This window comes from Enhydra lutris, unplaced genomic scaffold (assembly GCF_002288905.1).
Source record: "Enhydra lutris kenyoni isolate GAN:26980312 unplaced genomic scaffold, ASM228890v2 scaffoldscaffold38, whole genome shotgun sequence".
Lineage (NCBI taxonomy): Eukaryota > Metazoa > Chordata > Mammalia > Carnivora > Mustelidae > Enhydra > Enhydra lutris.
The window spans coordinates 10,793,044-10,814,615 of NW_019154122.1; the positions used below are offsets into that span (position 1 = coordinate 10,793,044).

Below are 21,572 nucleotides of genomic sequence, written 5' to 3' on the forward strand. Positions count from 1 at the left end.
TAAATAAATAAATAAATAGTCTTTTAAAAGGGTGTCTGCAGAATATGCTAAAATAGCGATATACTGAGAGCTATCATATCAACTTGAAATAATTTCACTAACTGAAAACACCGCAAGACCCGAGGTATGTAAGGCTTAGCATTCAAAGAGTAACAAAACAATGTTTTAAAAATCGCTTTTCTAAAGTTTTCAGCTACTAGTGGTCTGCCATCTGTTTATCTGTTTTGTTCTGCAGCAAAGAGCAGAACATCAGAGCTCTGGAACATCTTACAAAGAAGAAAAGCCTCGAAGTTGAGAACGTTTTACTCCTTATCTTCTCTTTGAACAAACCAGGAAGGGACTGCCATTTCCGAGAAACAAAGCGCTGGGGTCCCGCTGCGGAGCTCAGTTTGAGAACTGCTGCTTTGAGGAAAAGACTCTGGACAAGCAGTTCTACCGACACCTGTAGGATGTTTGGGCCACGGAATCTCGGACAAGTGCCAGGGTCTAAGAGGCACGGCGCACTCGGGACAAGAGAAATGTCTCAGACTCCGAGACAGAGGAGACAACGAGCTCAGGGAGCCAACAGGGCCGGTGTCCCACTTACAATTCATCTTGAATGTTGTCCGTCAGTTTGAAGAGCTGCTCCTGCCCCTCCGCCTGGCTCTCTGAGTAGCGGGGCAGCAGCCCCTGCGGCCCGGTGCAGCAGCGCGGCTTCCGAACCCTCTGGGCTTGAGTCCTGCATGGGGAAGGGAACACCAAGCAGGGAGGTTAGGTGTTATGGTTAAAGGATCTCCCTTCCTCATCCGAAATAAAAAGCGCTCCGTCATACAAGGCACACTCTGGCTTTAGCACCGGGAACCAAGCCGCAGCCTCACCTGTGAAGGCACTAGGAGGGAGCTGCTGGAGACTCCAGTTTTGTTTTGTTTTGAAAGGTTTTATTTATTTATTTGAGAGTGAGAGCGCCCGCGAATAGAAAGAGAGAGAGAGAGAGAGGCAGGCTCCCCGCTGAGCAGAGACCCCCCCCACCGCCGACATGGGGCTCGATCCCAGGACCCCAAGATCGTGACCTGAGCCAAAGGCAGACAGGCAACCGACAGAGGCACCCAGGCACCCTGAGACTCTAGTTTTGACGAGAACCCTGCCTCTGCCGTTTCCTGACCGGGCGACCATGGACAACCGAGTTAGATTCTTGAACACCAAGTTCCAGTTTCCTCCATAAAATGGGAGGACACATACCCCACGGACAGCTCACGGAGCCTGTGCTAGATGGGATGGGGGCTAGCTACCAGCGATGGCTCCTGTTGTTGCTATTACTGAAACTTCTACTTGGGAAAACCCCACTTTTCTAGGAATCTTTAGGAGAGGCACCTCTGGACTTGGAAGGGCCAGGAAGAACAGTGCGGTGGCCTGGGCATCTAGGAAGCACATGCCAGGCTTCTGGCTTCTTTTAGGAGGAGCTCAGTGCCTGGGCATAGGAATCCTGGGAGGGCGAGGAGAGGCTCCATGGATGGGGCCCAGGCCACAGTCTGGGATTCTGCAGCGGCTCTAACTCATGCCATTCGGCGGTCAGTTGCCCAAAGGAATCTGCTTTGCCATGTCTTTCAGGGTAGGCTGATGTTGTCTTTTTCCACAAACCATATACGGGGTAATTGATAAGTACTTTTCGGTGTTTTCCTAGAAACAGGAGTCCGTATTTGTCTTGGAAAGGCTGTGCATATTTCAGATGACTGATAAGAGTGTGCCGGGTCTGTCCTCGGTCTTGTACTCGCTGTACTTTTCATTATTTGTTCCTGGATTCCACTGAAGCAAAACATCCCTCTCTAGACACAGCTAACAGAGAGGAATAAGGCTTGAATCAGCACTGAATCAGCACTTCTGAGCCATGCACTAATAATGGCAGTGTAGAGACTTACTTGTAAGGGTACAGAAGTACCCTAGAGGGCAAACTGGGGAAATAATATGGACAGAAACAGCCAGAGGCTTGCCACAGGCCATGCAATGAGGTAGTGGCGAAACTGGGACATTGCAAAGTGCTCCTGGGCCCAGGTCAACGCTCTGCTCCGGGCCGTGATGCGTGCAGTCCCATACCTGGTTAATGTCTGACATGTGCCGGAGCCAGAAATCCAGTAATAAATTTGTACAAGTTCTGGACTAAGGATGCCCTAGATACCACTAATGTAAGGAGACTGGGAAGAAGTTTCAGTGATCTGTACTAAGGGAATGGGTAAAAAAATTTTAGTTACATCACGTACTTACATACGCCCACTACACATAGTCGCAATTTCTTCTGCAAGATTTAGGCCCTCTAAGTGTTGGCCTCAAGACTGGGTTGGCCATTTACATGCTCATCCTTGACTGAAGGTAGGGAGGACAGTGTAAGGAGCTGCTGCAGGGCCACAGTGGAGAAGCCGGCCAGCTGCTGTTTGGGGGATGCTGGCCAAACACGGGGAGGGAGCGTGGTACCCTTTCCAGGGCAGCAAAGCCCTGCTTTGGTCACCTTGCCTGGGAGACAACTACTGTCATTCCAAGCCCTGCCCAGGGAGGGCTGATGAAGGGTCCTTTTCCCAAGGCGTCCTTCTCTCTACTATCCTGTTGCCCATGAAGTTCCTGGAAGAGGTTCAAGCTATTGGGGTAGAAGCCCAAAGGCCCCTCCCTCCAAGAGGAACAGAACGGGGCCCATTCCCCACAGTTTGCCAATGTTAAGATTTCATCCTGACACTTCTCACCCCATCTTCCCAATCCACTGGGAGGTCTGCAGGTTCAACACTCACACAGACCCCCATTGCAACAACTTCTCCATCTCTATTCATAACTAGTGAACCATCTCCAGATGTGCAATGGATTATGACAACAGTCTTGTAATTTATTCTATTTGCACCCTGTCTGTTCTCCTCAGAGCAACAAGAATGATGCTTTTAAAATATACATTAGACCAAGTTAGCCATGTGTCCCAAGTACATTTGCTTCATGTCCCACTTAGATAAAACATTTGCTTAATTGCTAGGCTCCCCACCTGGAACATTCATGAAAGGGATTTTGTTTCAGTCACTGCTATCCTGGGATCGAGAACAGTACCCGGTTCATGGTTGGAAACAATAAACATGAGTTGAGTAAATGAATGAATGCATTTGTCGGCGGGCGGGGGGCAGGCACAAGGGCCATTTTAACCATGGAACTCAAAAGTAAAAGTGGTGTACAAACTTTGGTGGAGAGTTTGAAGACCAGAGGTTCTGAGCCTTGGAGGTCGACAAAGTTAAGGCAAAATATGAATCAGCTAGAATCATATCTTCCTGAGAGAAGGATCAAGGGTGTGTTTATACAGTACACGGATCAAAACGAAGGACAGGGCAGGAAGGCACAGTCATGAAATTAATGTCTTCACTAACACATGTACTTTCCTTAAAAGAAACAATCTTTTCATTAGTACCCAAAGTGGGAACAGCCTGCTACCAGCGAGAGGAAGACTAAGAGTCCCAGATTTCTCTGGTGGGATCCAAAGAAGCCAGAGAAGTCAAAGAAAGGAGGCTTGTTTCTGTACCTGAGCTCCCGGAAGTCGCATCTTGTAACAACTAAAGAACAGTAGTGCCCGTGTTATCACATTATCAAATAGCTGTTCGGTGCATATAGTTATCTCTTTATTCCATGGCATCCCTCAGGATCTGCCCCAAATTTCACTGACCCAGCCTCACCTCTACTCCCGACACATCTCTGAAGTAAACTATAAGCCCACCCAAACACTGGAGAACTGGAAAGTCAAGTAGCTCCCTTGTGGGTATATACGGCCTATCCATTAAGTTTCTTATTTGTCTTCCCCAACAGGTTGCAAAGTGTCTTCCCACTTCCTAGGTCCTCATTCTGTGACCAACCAACCACCAAGGGACAGCTGGCCATAGCATTCTGACACAGCTGACTGGACCAGCTCACTGTGGCATTCAAGGCTTATTTTTCACATGGACATAGAAGAAAAAAAGAGTTCAGCTTTGTCCTGGAAGGAAACAGTCTTCCCTTATAGTCTTGTAACTGTAGGGGCTGCTAGAATGTGTGGTTTAGAGATACTCTTACAAGGAGCACAAAGGGGTTAAAGGAATTCTTCCCCAAATCTCCTATTTCTTTGTTGCTGCTGGTACCTGAAAAACTATCCTTTCTTCTCCAAAACTCATCTAGAATGTTAACTTCGAAAGCCCAAGCTGGAGGCTGGAGGCGGTGTGTGCACGCGCGTGTGTGTGTGCCCTTAAAGTCGCTGCGTGTGAACAAACCTGGCACCAAACTTAATCAAGTAATTATGAACAAAAGTCCATAAGCTAGTGTTTTCAAACCTTGTAAGCCAGCAAAAACTTTAAAGTGAACTTCTCCACTGTGGGCCACTGGGTGATGGAACTGTTTTGTCCATCTGTTGACGACAACACTCTAAATTCCAATAACCCTTTGAAACCGGTGGGGCTATCGGTAACAGCAATCCTGTTTGTTCATCCGCTGTGACTCAGGAACACGGCATGTCTATTTCTGAGTCACAGTTCTTAAGTCACTTCCCTGCATTTGTGCTCCCTGGGAGCCTAGGCGTACCTGGAAGGAAAGGACTCTATTCTCTTTTAAACCGCCTTTTAAGGTTAGGCTCATCATCATCCTTGGTTCAAGGCCCACTGTCATTATTGACCTTTACTTTCTTTATTTTAGATGGTATAATAAGCATCCGTGAAACCACCATCCCCAACCCACAAACGCCATCATTGACCATAACCTGAATGTCTCCGTGTGGTCCTCTGCTGCTCCCTCCCACCCCCTGTTCCTCCCCCACCTAAGACAGCCACGATTCTAAATCTCGTACTTATCATTCCTGTGTCTCTTCTTCCTGTAGTCTTAGTACCTGTCAACATACACTCTGGTAGAGTCTCATTATATTCTTTGGCTTTAGTTGTTCTAGTCTTTAAAAGGATGTCACTGCCTTTCTATGTTTGGGGACTTACTTCTTCCTTTTAAGTCACACTGCTAAGATTCAGCCATTCTTTCGTGTGCATTTTTAACCCATTTATCGTACCTGCTTATTTTTCTCATTCCATCGTAAGGATATACTACGACTCATCTGTTTCCCTGTGGATGGTACATGGGTTATTTCCAGGTTTTGCTATTACAAACAAGGCTGCTATGAACATTCCTGTAAATGTCTCCTGGTGAAAGGAGGCAAGAATTGCTTTGGGTACATCTATTTAGGATGGACCTTGCTGGACCATCAGGCATGAATGTTCACCTGACACAACGATTTAGCTTGTTTTCAAATTTACACTCCCACCAACAATGCATGGAAGAAAGCCTCGCAATCCGTATCCTTCCCAGCACTTGGTACCGTCTAGGACAACCCGTCTAATAACACAGCCTCTCGTCTAGTATGGCTACTGACCAACTGGAAAGTTGCTAGTGTGAGCAAGGAACTGAATTTTTACTTATTTACCTGGAACTGAATTTTTAAAATGTAATTTAAATTAGGGGTGCCTGGGTGGCTCAAGTCATTAAGCATCTGCCTTCAGCTCAGGTCCTGATCCCAGGGTCCTGGGATCGAGCCCCACATTGGGATCCCCGCTCAGCGGAAAGCCTGCTTCTCCCTCTCCCACTCTCCCTGCTTGTGTCTCCTCTCTCACTGTGTCTCTGTCAAATAAATAAATAAATAATAAAATAAAATAAAATAAATGTAGTTAAAATCAATTTAAATTTAAACTGCATGTTAGGACGCCTGGGTGGCTCAGTTGGTTGGACGACTGCCTTCAGCTCAGGTCATGATCCTGGAGTTCCAGGATCGAGTCCCGCATCGGGCTCCCGGCTCCGCGGGGAGTCTGCTTCTCTCTCTGACCTTCTCCTCACTCATGCTCTCTCTCACTGTCTCTCTCTCAAATAAATAAATAAAATCTTTAAAAAAAAAAATAAACTGCATGTTAAACAGTACTGGTCTAGATTCTCAAGGTTTGGCTACTCAAATGGATACAAAATGGCACCTTTTTTTTTTTTTAAGATTTTAAATATTTATTTGAGAGACAGAGTGTGAGAGAAAGCAGAAGTGGGGGAGGCAGAGGGAGAGGGAGAGGCAGACTCCTCGCCAAGCAGAGAGCCCGATGTGGGGCTCGATCCCAAGACCCTGAGATCATGACCTGCGCTGAAAGCAGACATTCAACTGACTGAGCCAACCCAGATGCCCCTTCTGTTGTTTCCTTCTCATCCCCACCTTTCTTTTTCCACCTAAAGGATGGTGGTGCCCATTACAGGAAATGGAGCGAGTGGATGCTAGAGTGGAAGGGTCGTCTCCTAAGGTATGCTGGCCCACCACTAAGGGGCCATCCTCTGGCCTCCCCTGCTGGCCTTGCTCCCTATCCCTTGGTCAACTTCCCTGTCGGGGTGTGCTGCTCCTTGGGCAGGGTCTTGGCACCCCGGCCCTGGGGATGACCGACCCTCCACTACACAAGACGTAGCAAAACCCCGCCCACTCACCTCTCATTAGTTGATGGCGTCTCTTACTAACACTTGACATAAAAGATGGTTTAAAACACGAGTCTGTTTAGTGCATATGCAGCAACTCTGCCTCCGCAAACCTTTGTTTAGCCAAAGGTCTGTGGTGTATTTAATTGCTCCCAGCTGGGGGTTTGTCGGCCATTTTAAGCTCTGAGCTGCTGCGGTTTATAAATTTCACAGTGTATAGAAAGAAGCAGGCCTTCCAGTCAAGCAGCTAATCCAAAATGTCAGCACCAAATGAACTTGAGCTTTGAACTCCATGAAAATGTCAGAGAGTCGGCTGTGTGGCATGGACGACTCTTCCCCCAGGGAAGGGGCTGCTGATACAGTGGCTGATACACGGCAGATATCCACCCGGTGAGCGTGATCGGTACAGAGTAGGTCTGCATCTGGCCGCTGCCATCTGACAGACACTGGAGGCCTCGAACCGACGATGACGATAATGAAAACAATTCATGTCGTTTTCTTTAAGCAACAATAAATCCAAACAAGGTGACACCGGGAGATCTAACCAGTTCCACTTGGGTTGATCTTGCCTTTCAGCTCGAGGGTCAACAGTTGGCCACCCATGATTTGTTCTTCGCTGATATGATGAGTAACTATGTCATAGCTCGATTGGTTGAAGACAGATGCTGTACACACAGACCCATACCCCCGTACAGCTTAAGTTAAGCTATTAGTCGGCTGAGAAATTTGTCATGGCCAATGTCTATCAACCAAGGGAGGTCCAAAAACAACCAGTAAATGAGGAGAAAGTGTATGTGGCAGACACGTGACTTCCTACTACAATAGAATGTTTATTCGCCTGATGACTGCCATCTTCCTCGGGGGCTGTGTGTACTGACCCCAACACAGTGATGGATTGTGCCTGCATTTACTTGATGTGTGTGTCCGAGACTTTTGTTTTAATTAAATATCTTACAGATATATACTGTGCTCAGCTGAGCACAAACAGTTAAGCTCAGAACAGAAGGTCAACTCAGACTATCTCTTCAAATACGGTTAATGGATGACAGGTCCAAGATACCGGGATTCTTGACTGAGTGGTTCAACCAAACATTTGTCAGTTCTCTAAAAGGACTCAACAGTCTGTCTAAACAATACTCAGCCCCGGAACTGAGTTTAACGGACTGGTTAAAGCTGCCCCCCATACCCACTGCGGTCGTGTCTGGAAGTTCAGGAAAGCCCGCCGCACCGTGAGTCCCATCTCAGCCCGACCTCTAGCCCTCTTGTCCCTACTGTGCTCACTTCCGAAGACGAAGTGGGAAAGCATTTTTTTCCCCACAGATTTTACTCCTTTCAGTGGAAACTGTAATCAGAGGAGATTCTGTGAGAGGATGAAGGCCTCTAAAATTTGGCTCAGTTCACATAAGAAATTCGTCCCCTCAGTTCCATGACAAACAGAAATCTACTTTCTAGAACCTACTGAGACAGCATTCAATCCATTGGTTTACTAATAACTGCTGAGCTCTTGCTGCACTGAACCTTGAACCCAGAAGATTGCACCAAATATTTAAACCATCGTAGCAAATGCTACGACAATTTGGATTCTCAACGTGAAAAAAATAGGTTGGGCAGAATGAAACCAAGGATCCAAAGTAAGGCAGCCGGAAAAACGAGCTTGCTCAGAGCCCTGCGAAGGGCATGTGTCTTCCTCTGGCCCCACATCCCCACCCCATGTAATGACTTTTCCTGAGCTATCACAAACAGAGGCTAGTGCCAGGCCTTTGGGAAGACAGGGATGAATCAAGTTTCCAGGGACCCTGCTGGAGTCTAACGTAGAAGATAAACAGAAGGCAGCAATGCTAATGCAGCGGGGGATGGGGCGGCACCCGGGGAGAGGCCAGGCTCTGCGGCCAGGCTGCCTGGTCAGAACCCCAGTTCCACCACTTACAAACAGTGACCTGTGGCAAGTTAACCTCTTGGGGCCTTGGTTTACTCATCAGTAAAATGGGGATGCTAATAATGAGGTTGTTGTGAGGAGTAAATAATGTGTCTAAGCGCTCGTAACAGTGCCTGGCACGTGACAGGTGATCAACAAAATGGTGCCTGGGACGGTGATGGTGACGAGGACATACCCGTGGAGAGCGCCCTGGGTACCAAGGCAGGCCCTTACCTAGCTTAGGTCTCGGAAGCCGGGATGGGCTAGGGTCCAGCAGCTAATCCTTCTCACTTAGTTTTCTTTTTGGGGAAACTGTTTTAGACAGAAATCTTCCCCTTTTCCTTCTGCTTTCTTGTTAACATTCTACTTCCTTCTCTCTAGAGTTCCACATTGTATTGTCACAATTGAAAAATGTGGGAAAGATGCTGATTCATGAAATCGTTAGCAATTATATTCCTATCGCCGTGAAGGTTTTAGTAATTTGACATCCTGCAGTGGGGACAACATTTCCTGGGCTGGGCTCTCTCCCATCAGTGGGATTCACACCTGACTTGTTTATAGGGGTCAAGGCTTCCTATAACCCAACACATGTTTTGGGGACCCCATGACATTAAAACTGCGACAGCTGGTAGGACTCATGCCAACAGATACGCCTACGGGGATTTAACCTCTAAGAACAACACTACTGGAAAGTTTTTTTTTGGAGGCAACTAACTGCCTCGGGGGTGAGCCTACCTGTTCATGAGACTGGGGGAGGGGCAAAGCCAGTTGGCTTCATTAAGATTTCCAATCAAGTGGATAACATTATAGTCAGATTATGGACTGATATAGCCTCGGATTTCCTAAAATGCCTTTCTGTATGCATCCAGGGGTTGCTTTTTTGTTTTGGTTTGGTTTTTGTTTTTTAAAAGCAGACAGCTAAAAAGTGGTTTGCGACTTTCAACATCATTACAGAATCAAGGTATTTGACCAACACAAGCTTTGTTTATGTTCTAAATACAGCATTCTGAATCAGGATGTACTGCTTACAGGAATCTCTCAAGCCACTGGCAAATTCCTTGCTAACCTGTCACCTCAAATGTCAGTCCCAAGATATTTCACCTGGGCCAGAGCACACAATTCCTGGTAAACTTGATTTTGTGGCTAGTTAGGGTAAATACTAAGATAACAAGCTGATTAAACCAATAAATCAGATCTTTTCAGACTGATTTCCGGCAAATGATTATTAATTTCTTTCTTTTAATCTTCATATTATCTACCTTCTCCCAAAAGTTGATCTCTTTTAAGAGAAAGATGAAATTTAGGAGAATGGTGGTATGGAGAAGAACGCAAGCCTTTGGAAAAAGACACAGACTGAAATCCCAGTCCGTTCGCTTATTCGGTGAGTGATCTTGAAGAAGTTACTAGATTGCTGGCAGCCTCAGTTTGTTCATCAATAAATGGGAATATGAAACTTGCTTGCTTGCTTGATAATGCCGAGATAACACACGAAGAGTACATAGCACAGGGCCTGGCACACAGCAGGTACTCATTGAAAGTTGTCTCCCTCTCCCCTACCCTTATTCAGAATTCTTGGGTGTTTCCTCAATGGAAAATACCAAAATGCACAATGTTTAAGTTTAGATTTAAAATTGAAGCCTGAAAAATCACTGCGGAAACCTGATTTGCTGAATATGTATGAATGACTCAGAAGCAGTTGGTGGGATGATTGGATGCACAGGTGTCTGCTGAAGGAACAGTCCCGCCCGAGGGGGCACTCACCTGGCCTGCGCCATCCATCCGTGTCCTTAAAGAGTTGGAGCTAACCCACTGCTGGCTCATTAAACCACACCCAATGGCAAAGTCTAAAATTGGAACGGGGAATTTTGGAACATTGTCATTCATCACAACAGAGGTTTTTTAGAACGCTTCAGTGGCAGAACTGACGTTTGTAAGATAACCTGTCTACACCCTGAAAACGGAGCTGCCCCGAAGAGGGGCTGGGGACAGGCCCTCAGCATCGCTCACCCCTGGCCCGCGGCCGCCCCATGCTCCTGTGCGGAGGGCCTGCTCCGTGACCACAGCAGGAATGGGGTGCGGCAGCCCACCTAGGCGCTGCTTGTCATTTGTTTGCTTGTTTTATTCAAGCCCACCCCTTCATCCAGGCTGGAAGTTCTACACGACCTTCTAACATCAGGCAGAGTATGGGTGGCAGGGAGTGGTGGTGGAAAAGGACAAAGAGGGAACAGGAGAAGGTGCCTCAAAACCAGACCAGACACAAGATTAACTAACACCCATCAGGAGACTCAAAGTTTCCCCACAGCTCCCACACTCCCAGGGACAAACAGGCTGTTTCAGGCCCTGAGCCTAGCCTGGAGGTCGCAGAAGGTCACACTGAGACCCTGGGAGGATAATGCCCCCCCCACCCCCCGCCCCTGCAGCCATCAACCTCTCCCAGGGAGGGGGCTTGCTGTTCTGAAGCCAGCTGTGGCCTGGAGCGCGAGCTGAGTGTCGAACAAAAGCGACATGGAACCAGAGTTTTCTGTCCAATGCACTGTTCAACCGCAGCACCCCGTGCAGTTCCCGGCACAGGAAGACACAATAAATGGACCGATGACCACCAGGCTGTGCTGGCCCCGGTGGCAGGAGGGCCGGAGCTGCTGCCGGGCGGGGGGGGGAGGTAGTCTAAGCCCGAGAAAGGTGGGGACTTGGTGACAGACGACCCAGGAACCCCTGGAGCACAGGCACACGGGTCCTTCCCTCGCGGGGGCATGCCACAAAGTTACCGCCTCGGTGGTGTTCTCCCAGGGAGCCACGGGACAGCCGCCTGGTGGCCTTGGGGGACCGCGCACGATCTGCACTCTTCCAACAGAAGGAAGAGTGGGGCCTGGCCCTCCTGAAGCTGTTCAGAGGCCCCATGTCCTCCTGTCTCGACACTCAGTGCTTATACAGCTCAGAACCTTCCAGCCAAGGTGACCAATTCTCTGTGCTAGCTCAAATTCCAGGGAGAACTCTGTTCAAAGGCTTGTCTCGTATGGCTTCTATGAGCTCAGTCCTAAGTTTTAGTCTTTGACCCAGAAACAGAAAGGAAGCGGCCCCCCCATGACCCCCTCATCTTTCTGTGACCAGCTGGTGCTTTTTTATTGTTTGTCATCAAACAGAACCCGCGGCGGAGCCTTCCCAGAAGCCAGGGCCACCTCTAGTCAAATCTGACCCTCCAGCAACAAGAGATGGCACCTTCTCTTTGAACTTGGGTCAGGCTGGCTCGGGCCCATCGTTCCGGTGGCCTCAAGAGTATCCTGGATTTTCAGGCAAAAGAAGAGATTTTTCCTGCTCTGGGTCTTGCCACAGCAGCTGGGTAGAAAGCCGGAGCAGGAATAAGACAAGGAGAACATCCACGTGTCTGAGCGGGGAGTGGGCTCCACGGGTTCCATGGCGTCCCTTCTCTGTGGACAGGACAGAAGCAGGACACAAGCTGGCAGCTCCGTGATACCCTCGGGGGCCCCTACAAAAGCTGCGTGTCTGCCTGGTGCCGTGCCGTTCGAGCCGGGGACAAAAGATGGCTCTTTATTTGGCGATAAGAAGGTCACGCTGCTTTATCATTAAATGCCGCCAGAGTGAACATGAATGGGACTGATCGCCACAGTCCGTCAACCCTGGGCAAACTGGTTGGTTTGGTCTGGACAGCGAGCAACATTCCACACTACTGGATTTTTTCCCTCCCAGCTCCCCTGTGGCCCCATCCCCCCCCAAACCTTTTTTAAAAAAAATTACAATCTGTTCTGCTGTCTCAGGTTACATTCTGTAAATAATAAGCAACACTGATGAAAAGCAAAAAGCTGAAAATTTGTAAAAGCAGAAAGATCTGCAGTGTGTCCCACATCTGTGTCACATTAAACACTGCACTCAACAGATCCGTGGATTCCTGTCTAATCAGCGCATGAGCGCGACGTGGGCCGGAGCGGCTCTCGTGCCACAGGACACAGCAGGGCTGAGGGTCACCGGACGCAGGCAAGGAGGGGCAGGAGCTGGCACCGGGGGGGAGGGGCGGGTGCACCAAGCACCTCGGTGCATATGACACGTGGCTGCTGGCGGCCTGGGTTCTGGCACATGTGCGTGAGAGATGGCGGTTGTTAGGTCACCGGGGAGCAAGCCCTTGGCCCCCTCCTCCATGCTCCTCAAGGCCGCTGAAGCTGGGCCCATGGCGGTTAGCCTAAATAACATGTTTTAATGACAGAATGTCTCATTCGAAGGAGTTGGCTCCATATACATTAAAATGACGGCAAAATAAAAATAGAACAGAAGGAAATCAATTGATGTCCATTTGGTAAAATGCTTAGAAGCTACCAGGGATGAAAGTTGTCATGCCAGGCAAAATCTGACCCCATCTTTATTTCTCAAGCATCTCTCTCTCTCTCTCACACACACACACATGCATAAGCACAGGCACTCACACCGCATTTAAGAAAAACTGGCACAGCATGAGAGAGAGACTGGCATGTTTTAAACTTGTGGCATCGTGTTGAGTCCCTGAGCAATTATAAGGCTCCGTGTTGGAAAAAGCCAGATTCAGACTCAACAACGAATCTTTACACAGAGGAGCACAAAAGGCCTCTAAGGATACCCCAAGAAAAAACTGAGTACACGGCCACCACAGCCAGCTTGCTTAGCTCATATTTTTGCATCAACTTTACGTGACAGACACCAGAATGAAGACGGCTGGGCCCCCACGGTCCACGCTGTGTCCCCGCAGCTGTGTTCACTGTGCTGACTATACATGGGGCAGGCCACTGTCACGACATTCCTAGAGGAAGTTTTTAAATTAGCATTCCATCTCATGGAGGAGGAAATCGTGCCTTAGAGAGATTATCAAGGCTGCTCAAGGCCATTCAGTTGGTTAAGTGCAAAGCCAAACTTGATCTTGGGTCTTTCTCATTCTCTTGGACTCAGTAAGCTTATAATCAGCATGAGTGCTGATGAAATCTCTTTAGTAAATACTCTGACCCATCACTGGGTTGGGCATTCTGGCCATCCTAGAGGGATACCAGTGGAGGCAGAACCATGACCTCAGGAAGCTTATCATCTAGTTGGGAAGGTAAGATGGACATCCTTGAAATGGGTGGGGAAGAGACCTAGAAAGTGCACCTGTGACGAGCGTGCTAGGAGGGCTGGCGCCACACAGACAGAGGGCACGGGGGGCTTCCTGGGAAGGCCTGGCTTCAAGCAGGGTCCTGCCTACGGGCGGAGCGAGATTTTTATGAAGACAACAAGGTCCATCAATACTAATCCGCCAAGTTTTACAAACGGAACTAGTGGTGCTCAAATATGGAGAAGTCGCACGAAAGGAAATCAAGACAAGATAACAGACCACACCACACACAATCCTGAAACATTTGTCTGAAGCCTCCTTCCCGGCGCTAGAGCGACTGACTGAAGGCTGTGAGCGGCGACGGCTGCCCTTTCAAAGTGGGGTGCGGACGTTAACTGACAGGGATTCGCACAGTGACTCATCTAAATGTCATTAATATTTGGAAGGAAAATATGTACTAATATTGATGAGAAATGTTTAAATGACAACTTTTGGAAGGGTCGGGCCAAGACAGGGGCGAGGAGACAAAGGCAAACACTAGGAAGGGAGACACACTCTGCTCTCGAGGGCTGTAGGAGGGGCTGGGGTGAGGCATATGCAAAGGGAATTCACAAAACAAGAAATCCAAACTGCCAACAGGAGTAGGGAAGATGTCTCCGCGCTAATTATCGAAGAGATGCGCGCAGTAACATGGAAACATTCACTCCCTCAGATCAGGGTGGCGGGGGCTTAAAAGAGTCACAGTGCCTTGCTCTGCTCCATACAACTCTCGCGAGACGGGCGGCTAGAAGGGGTAAGTAGCCTGGGATGGCAGAGGGCTGGAGAAATGGGGCCTCTCACTGTGGGCGGGAGCACAAGAAGTTCAACTTCCTAGAAGGCAAGGTGTCACGTATGTCAAAACAGGGAAGTGTATTATATGCAATTTAATATTATATAAATGTTAAAAGTGATGATTAACCTCTGGAATGGAAGGATGTTCCAGGGTCACTGTTGAGTGAACAAGGTCTGTGTGTGTGTGTGTGTGTGTGGTTTTACCTGTTTGTGTAAAACCACACACACACACACACACACACACACACACACACAGAACTACCTGCCAGGGTGGCCACTATTAGCCTCTTGGAGATCCGCAATGGCCAGTGCAATTGAGTTCTTTCTTCTTCTTTTCTTTAAAATGGGAATGAGAGTGTCTACCGCACTGGTTTGCTGTGAAAAGGGAACTTGCCAGGGCCCTTGGAGCGGTGTCTACACACTGCCAGTGCTCGTGTATCTCTTGAATTTTCACAACAGCTCACATTTGTGCATATTTTAAAACTCAAATGACAGAACTGTTCTTTCAGAAGACGACTTGGGGTGCAGTGAGGCACACACACCAAAAATGTCTAAAGTCAAGAACGTGTGTGTTCAAATCTCCATCATCACACACCGTACCCAAGTATCGGCTGGGCGCGGACGGGAAAAGGACTTGGAGTGGCCAGGCCTCGTCTGGAATGGCTTTCTTCTGGATAAGGGGCAGTCCAAGTGGCGTTTCTCAAGAGGAAGGGGACAATGATTTGACCACTGCTATCCCTGCTACTTCCTCCGAGAGCGGAGGGTGGAACAGCCCTACCTTGGACTGGATGGTGGTGAGGGCCGCTGGTGTTATCCTGGGAACCCGGGGGTCTCCTGCAGCAGGCCTCCTCCCCAGCCCATCTGACTTACTTTTCCAGCCCTATCTTGCCTTTTTTTTTTTTTTTTTAAAGATTTTATTTATTTATTTGACAGAGAGATCACAAGCAGGCAGAGAGGCAGGCAGAGAGAGAGGAGGAAGCAGGGTCCCCGAGAGAGCAGAGAGCCCGATGCGGGGCTCGATCCCAGGACTCTGAGATCATGACCTGAGCCGAAGGCAGCGGCTTAACCCACTGAGCCACCCAGGCGCCCCCCTATCTTGCTTTTTGACCTTGAACCACAGAGCGAGGGCTTCTCTGGCTTGCAGCGAGCGGCTAGCTCGGGGCTGCATGCCCTGCCGGCTGAGTGGGAAGTGGCAGACAGGGCCAGGGCCCAGGTGCTCACAGCACTCGCCCTGAACGGCCCCGTGAGGCTGGCCAGGGACTGCGGAAGGGGCACTCAGAATGGGTAGAAGCAAGAGCACACTGCCTCCCAGTTTGCCCGAAATTCCCTGTCTGCTAACACAGGGAGAGAGAACATCTGGAACTGGTTTTGAGGCTCTCCAGCTGCAGAGCCACTAGAGTGAAGTTCGGGTTTCACTGGAAATTGCATTTCAGGGGCTTACAGACTGTCCTTTCTGATTCTCATCAGGGTGAAGTACAACCTAGAAGACAAGCTGGTTCACAGACCAAATCAGTTTGGCTTTGAAATGTTCTCCTTTCCCCACCCCACCCCCCTTTGAAAGCAGAATTAATGGCCCAGGTGGTGAGAATTCAAAAAATGAAAGAAAAGGGCGTGGGGTCATCTCAGGTGCATTTCGATGCCTTCATAAAAATCAGACGCAGCCCCTGGGTCAGAGTCGACACCAAGCCTTCAGAGAGCCTGGTCCTCCTCAGAAACAAGAACCAACAAGACTGAACCCATCTGAATTGTCAGACGGGGGCTTGCCTCTACAGGACTAGAAAAAATGTGGATTCAAAATGTGTTAGGGCTTGTTGGGCATCAACAAGGCAGCAGGGAAAGATGCTAGATCCTTCCAGACAGAGGGGACCACAGAATCAAGTCCCATTGGATCTGGTCCAGCCAAGCCCACCATGAGCTTTTGGAAAGTGGCCTCCCCAGGCACTGGGACACAGGCCGACTCATCAGCAGTCGGCACCATCCTCTCTAGGAAAAAGCAGGTGCCTCCGGGAGCCTAACCCAGAGCAGAGGTGACGGCACCTCTCCCTACTCTGCCAACGGCAAATAAAACCCTCTATTCTAGCCTCTCCTGCCCGCTGAGTGTTGGTTTCTCCCTCTGGACCTCAAGCTGGAGGCAGATCGGGAGAGCACGGGTATGTGGCCTGCTCCTTGGGTGGACAAGCTCCTTGGGGTGGAGAAAAGCAGGCAGGCAGGCCTGGGACACCCCTGATGCAGACCAAGGAGGGTGAGTCACACATAAGGCAAGAGGTGACTCTCCAGCTGCTTTTCAGCGTTCCCCTTCCAGAGGATCACTCAGATGCAAAACGCCCAGACCAGACTTCCTTCTGCATGGTACATAAAGCACTGAAACTTTCTAAGACTCTCTGTCTTAAAATTTTTGCAGATAAGAATTTCTGTAATTCCCAGTTAGGGGATCATCTGGCTACCTCATGGCATCTTCAATCATTGTTAAATTAAACAAAAGCAATTTTAAAAAGCAGAATTTCTTCCTATAATTTAACTGCTCACTACTTCCTTAGCATTTCTCTCTGCATACTTCGAAAGGTATAGCACAGCTCCTTGATACCAAGTGCATTCAAATACATGACAAAGAGCACCTCCCAACAGGTGCCCCGTTAAGAGACATCTAGTACCAAGGTCTGCTGAACTTTGGGTTAAGCAATCATTTTGTGGAGTCCACACCATAAGTTAGTTCCACCCAGGCTCTGGAAGCACCACAACCGTAGAAGCATGACCAAAGAGAATCCAGTGACCTCAACGTGGGCCAGGTGCTTCTCCCCCTAAAAGCATCTTTTTTTTTTTTTTTTTTTTTTTCGGGCCCCACAGCACCAAAGTGAGCAGAAGCTATCCTTGGCCACGAAAAGGAGGGTATAGCATACTGAGCACATACTACTCGGACAGTCTTCTTCCAAGGTTTCCTGTTCTGTGTAGCAGCTGGAGTTCCCAAGTGACCAGATGGTGAAAAGAGCTTTTGCTGGACGGCAGAGCAAAGGCACAGCCAGGATGTATCAGTGCTGGTTTGCGAAACTGACCAATTCTGCATCAGAAGGCTGCAGTGGTTTCTCACTGGGGGTGGCGGCGGGGGGGCAGGGGTGCGGGAAGGAGGACCTGGGACAGCTCCTAGACACAAAGTAGAGTGGCTAGGTTCTCAGGCGTAGACACTGGCAGGCGAGGGCCTCCCATGGAACTCTCACACTGGGTTTAGCAATCATTTTGTGGAGTCCACACCAAAAGTTAGTTCGGGGTTAAGCTGGTAGGGGGGGCTATGAAGGTGGTAAGCATCCTTCACACCAAAAGAGATCCGAAGTTTATAGAAACTATACCCCCCCACACACACACCCTGTTCCCCCAACAACCGCACTGACATAGTCTCTTGTATCTTCTGGGTCAGAGGCAGATGTCCTATTCCTATACTCCATAGCCATGGCCAAGAATCGAAAGGAAGTGGATCATGAGACCTGGTAAGAAGCCTCAGATTTAAATCCATAAGGTCTTTTGATGGGAGAGACCAAGGGATGATCCAGAAGGAGCAGAGAACTTAGGGATGCGTGCTCTGCACTCAGACTGCCAGGGCTCAAATTCCGGTTCCCTCTCACTACCTCTGCAATCTTAGACCAGTCACGTAACCTTTCTGTGCCTCGTGCTTCTCACCTGTAATATGGGGAAAATCAAGCGCCCACCTCACCAGGCTGCTGTGGAAATGAAACAGGACTGACACTAATATATAAAAACAAAATGCTTACAATAGTGTGTGGCATGCGTAAGTGTTCTGGATCCAGAGCCCCGTCAGCCCCGCCAGCTGGGGACACGGTACCTACCTCCGATGCCCTGTCCCTTGCGGACAAGCTCTCTGGAAATGACAGTAACGTATGCCTTGCTGGACAGTGTGGACAAAGGGCCACAAAGGCCACCAGTTTGGCCAAAGGGTGGACAGCACTAAACCACTCCCTTAACCCACTGTTTTCCTCGGATCCTCGGGGCACAGACGGAGCTCTCCTCCTCGCTACACACACCGGAGCCGCGTCTGTCTTGCATGTACTCTGGGCGGCATCACTGTGAACACCCAGGCGTCTGCAGGCCTGGCTGTGACGGCGCCCCCATTGCCCCACGGGCTCCCTGGTGGCCAGCACCCTGGCCTACCAGGCCGGCCCCCGCGGCAGCCTTCCTCCTGGTCTGTGTTTGCACCGGGGCTCGGCTCTGGAAAGCCCGCAGGTGAGGCGACTACCAGCCTTCGGGGCGGCTGTGTGGCAGGGAAGGGACGCAGACGCGCTCCCACACGCATCCAGCCGCCGCCGCCAGCGCAGCCTCCGCGGAGACGGGTAGGTTTCCTGTGGTGTCAGCCCCACTTCCTTCGGCAACATTATACTGCAAACAGAGGGCTACTTTGAATAATGCGCTCTGGTGTCCCGTTTCTGGCCGGGGGGCGGGGGGGGGGGTGTAGACTGCCTGCCTTCTCCGGAGGGAAACCGGCCCTAGACGGCGTTTCTTCCCTCTCCCCAGGCCCCGAGAGCTCTGTCTGGGGAAGGGCGACGAGCCGGCAGGACCTGGGCCGGGCAAGCTCGGAATGGCAGCTGGGTCGATTACACGCGGTGTGAGAGGGTTAAACAGGACAGCCGCCTCGACTCCTTACAAACGTTTGCCCTGTGGACACGCACTCGTTGGCGGCGGTGCAAGCCTCGAGCCGTGTTACACGCCTTAACGATATGGTTCAACTCTCGGTCAGGCTTGGGCCTGGCGCGGGGCCAGACCGCAATCAATGGGACACAGAACCTCCCCCTTTCAGATCATCACGAAGGCTCATATTATCTCCTTTTCGTCGTGCTGGTTAAATTTATGGAGCAGAACCCTGAAGCCGCATTCCTTGGCCTGGGCCGGCCCACGCGGCCCTCCTTCCCTTTGTTCGGTCCTGTAAGCGAGCCGTGCTTTGGAGGACGGCAGGGTTGTTAGTTCAGGCACTGACTGTTTGCTCATGACTAAAATGAAAGAGTTCAGTGGAAGGGCAAAAGGACAGCCCAAGTGTAAAACCCCATCCCAGCAGGCCCTGGGCCCTACGTATAGGCCCAGAGCTGCTCCCGGACGGATGACTGCACTTTGTTCTCACGAAAGCGAAACCTTTAGTCTGATCCCTGCTACGGCGTCTACAGAACGGCAGCCAGGCCTTCCTGGGGTGCACCTCCACGCCAGCGTGTGGATTCGGGGGTACCATGGGGGGAGCCTGCCCTTCCCAGAGCCAAGACGTTAAAAGGAGCCACAGCCCACGACCATACTCGTCTCCCCAGGTCCCGCACGGGATAGGACAGCAAATGTGGACTCGTAGCTGCTCTTACTTTGAATATTCATACAAGAAAAAGTAAACTGGTTTCCCAGTCCTTGGCTACAAGGCTGGGATGCACGGGAGGGAGGCAAGCAGTGGGGAGGTCCGGGGTCATGGACTCACACAGGAGAAGGTCCCGTGCATCAGACCTTCCGCATCTGCCCACGTGCTCTGCCCTTGACCTTAAGCATCTCTGATTAGTAGATAAAGGGTTGAATGATCGAAGGGGGCATCTGCAGCTCACTCCAGGGGAGGCCGTCTGATGGCTGGAAAGGGGGTCACGCCAGAGCTGAATCCGGGCTCCCCAAGGGGCGAGCTGCAGATCTGCGTTTCCTCAGGTGAACCAGCATGGTTTGTAATCTGTTACGCCTCCACGGGTCCACCTCTACGTGAGGCTACTGGGAGGCCGCCATGATGATCCGAACTCTTCTAACCCAAGTCCAAGCACAAGAGAGAGAGAAGGAGTAAGACGAGTGGCAGGGGCAGGGGGGGACCCTAAGCCAGAAACTAAACCAAAGACATGCTGAGAGGAGCAGGTAGGAGAGCCTCTGAGGGGAGTCGCTCTGGATTCAGAAGCGCTTTCCTGCCAGTCTGGTCCTTTTGGCCACTGTTGAGCAGAACTAGGCCAGGGCCCAAGCGTGTTTAGAAATGAAACCAGAAATCTCACACGAGCAAGAGCATCTACTTCTTTGGTGGTGTCTAGTAAGGCCAGTGTCTGGTCCGAATGAGGACTAACCACGTATTTATTTCTGAATGAACTGTACACACATCTTCGTGTTTTCCTCAAAGGTTTCCCTAACCACTGTGCTGATGTTTCGAGATGACCGAATGAGTCTGTCGTTCCAAAGCCCGAAGCACCTTTTTTGGGTAGACAGGAGGTGCCGTGGAATGAATGGATCACAGGAAACCGTCTCTAGCTAGTGAGAATCCCTGGTCCTACATTACTTCTCCCACTGTACACGGTTTGCTCTGGGTTTGTAAGAAGGACAGGTTACAGAGACTACTTAAGTCTGGCAAGTGAAAGGAAAAGGAAAAGTTAGATAGGCTAATTTAGGGAACTGTCCAGAAAAATGTGTCATCTATTCAATCTGTTTCTGGTTATTAACATTTGAGTTCAGGGTTTAAGGAAGTCCTTAGTCATAATAACACCTCGCCTCTCCCAGGGCAGTCTACACAGCACCTGCACACGCCCACATCACCACACAGGTCCCATCGATCCTCACAAAGGAGGTCAGTCCCCACTGGGTATTGGGTGCGTAAGGTCTTCTGAAGGCTCAGTCCGGCCCACCGTGAGCCCATATACATCAAGATTCCCTGATAATAGTAGAATCTGGAAAAGCTCACCACTGAGCAGGAGACTGTCTTATGGACCAAGACAAACTTTGAGAGCTGATACAGCGCGACCTGGCTACCCCCACTTCCTGTGGGGCTTTATCACAGGGCCACTTGGATGACTATATTTGGGGACACATGACCATAAGTAACCAAAGAGGCCCAACTCCAAAAATGCAGGAACGCGGGTAGCTCATGAGAAGGGTGCAGCAGCGGCTGCCACATGAGGCCAGAGCCGCCGTCGGGAGACTCACTGCTGCACACACTCGTCTCTTCTGTTATCTGGACCACCTTCTCCACGCTCCGGGGCACTGCCATTTACGCTAGCATCATGTATAGCTCTAAGAGGGACTAACTTGACCCTAGTTTGGGCACTGAAAGGGAACACATTTGGAATTTGCTTTTTCATGCCATGCACGCCTGTTCTTGATGCAAAAATGGCTTCTATCAAGATTTTTATGTTTTGTTTTAAAAAAAACACTGATTTCTTGGGCAGCAGCTCCAAGCAGCTGCGTCACATCCAAGTACCCCATGAAGACCGAGTATGTGGGAAGTGGCCTGTGTACGAGGGTTTGCTTGGATGCTGTGTTTTATGGAGGCTGTCCTCACACACTGCCCCCGTGGGATCTAGCCAGCCACATCTGGGGCCA

At 49.9% G+C, this 21,572-nt stretch overlaps 1 protein-coding gene across 1 annotated transcript in view; it reads right to left on the bottom strand.

Moving 5' to 3' along the window:
• The window catches only part of LOC111154928 (vacuolar protein sorting 13 homolog D), a 255,254-nt gene that overhangs the window by 12,936 nt on the left and 220,746 nt on the right, over positions 1-21,572 (bottom strand). Inside the window, exon 68 of the mRNA XM_022514884.1 lies at positions 587-718. Within this exon, the coding sequence (XP_022370592.1) occupies positions 587-718 (132 nt within the window). The remainder of the gene's footprint in view (positions 1-586; positions 719-21,572) is intronic.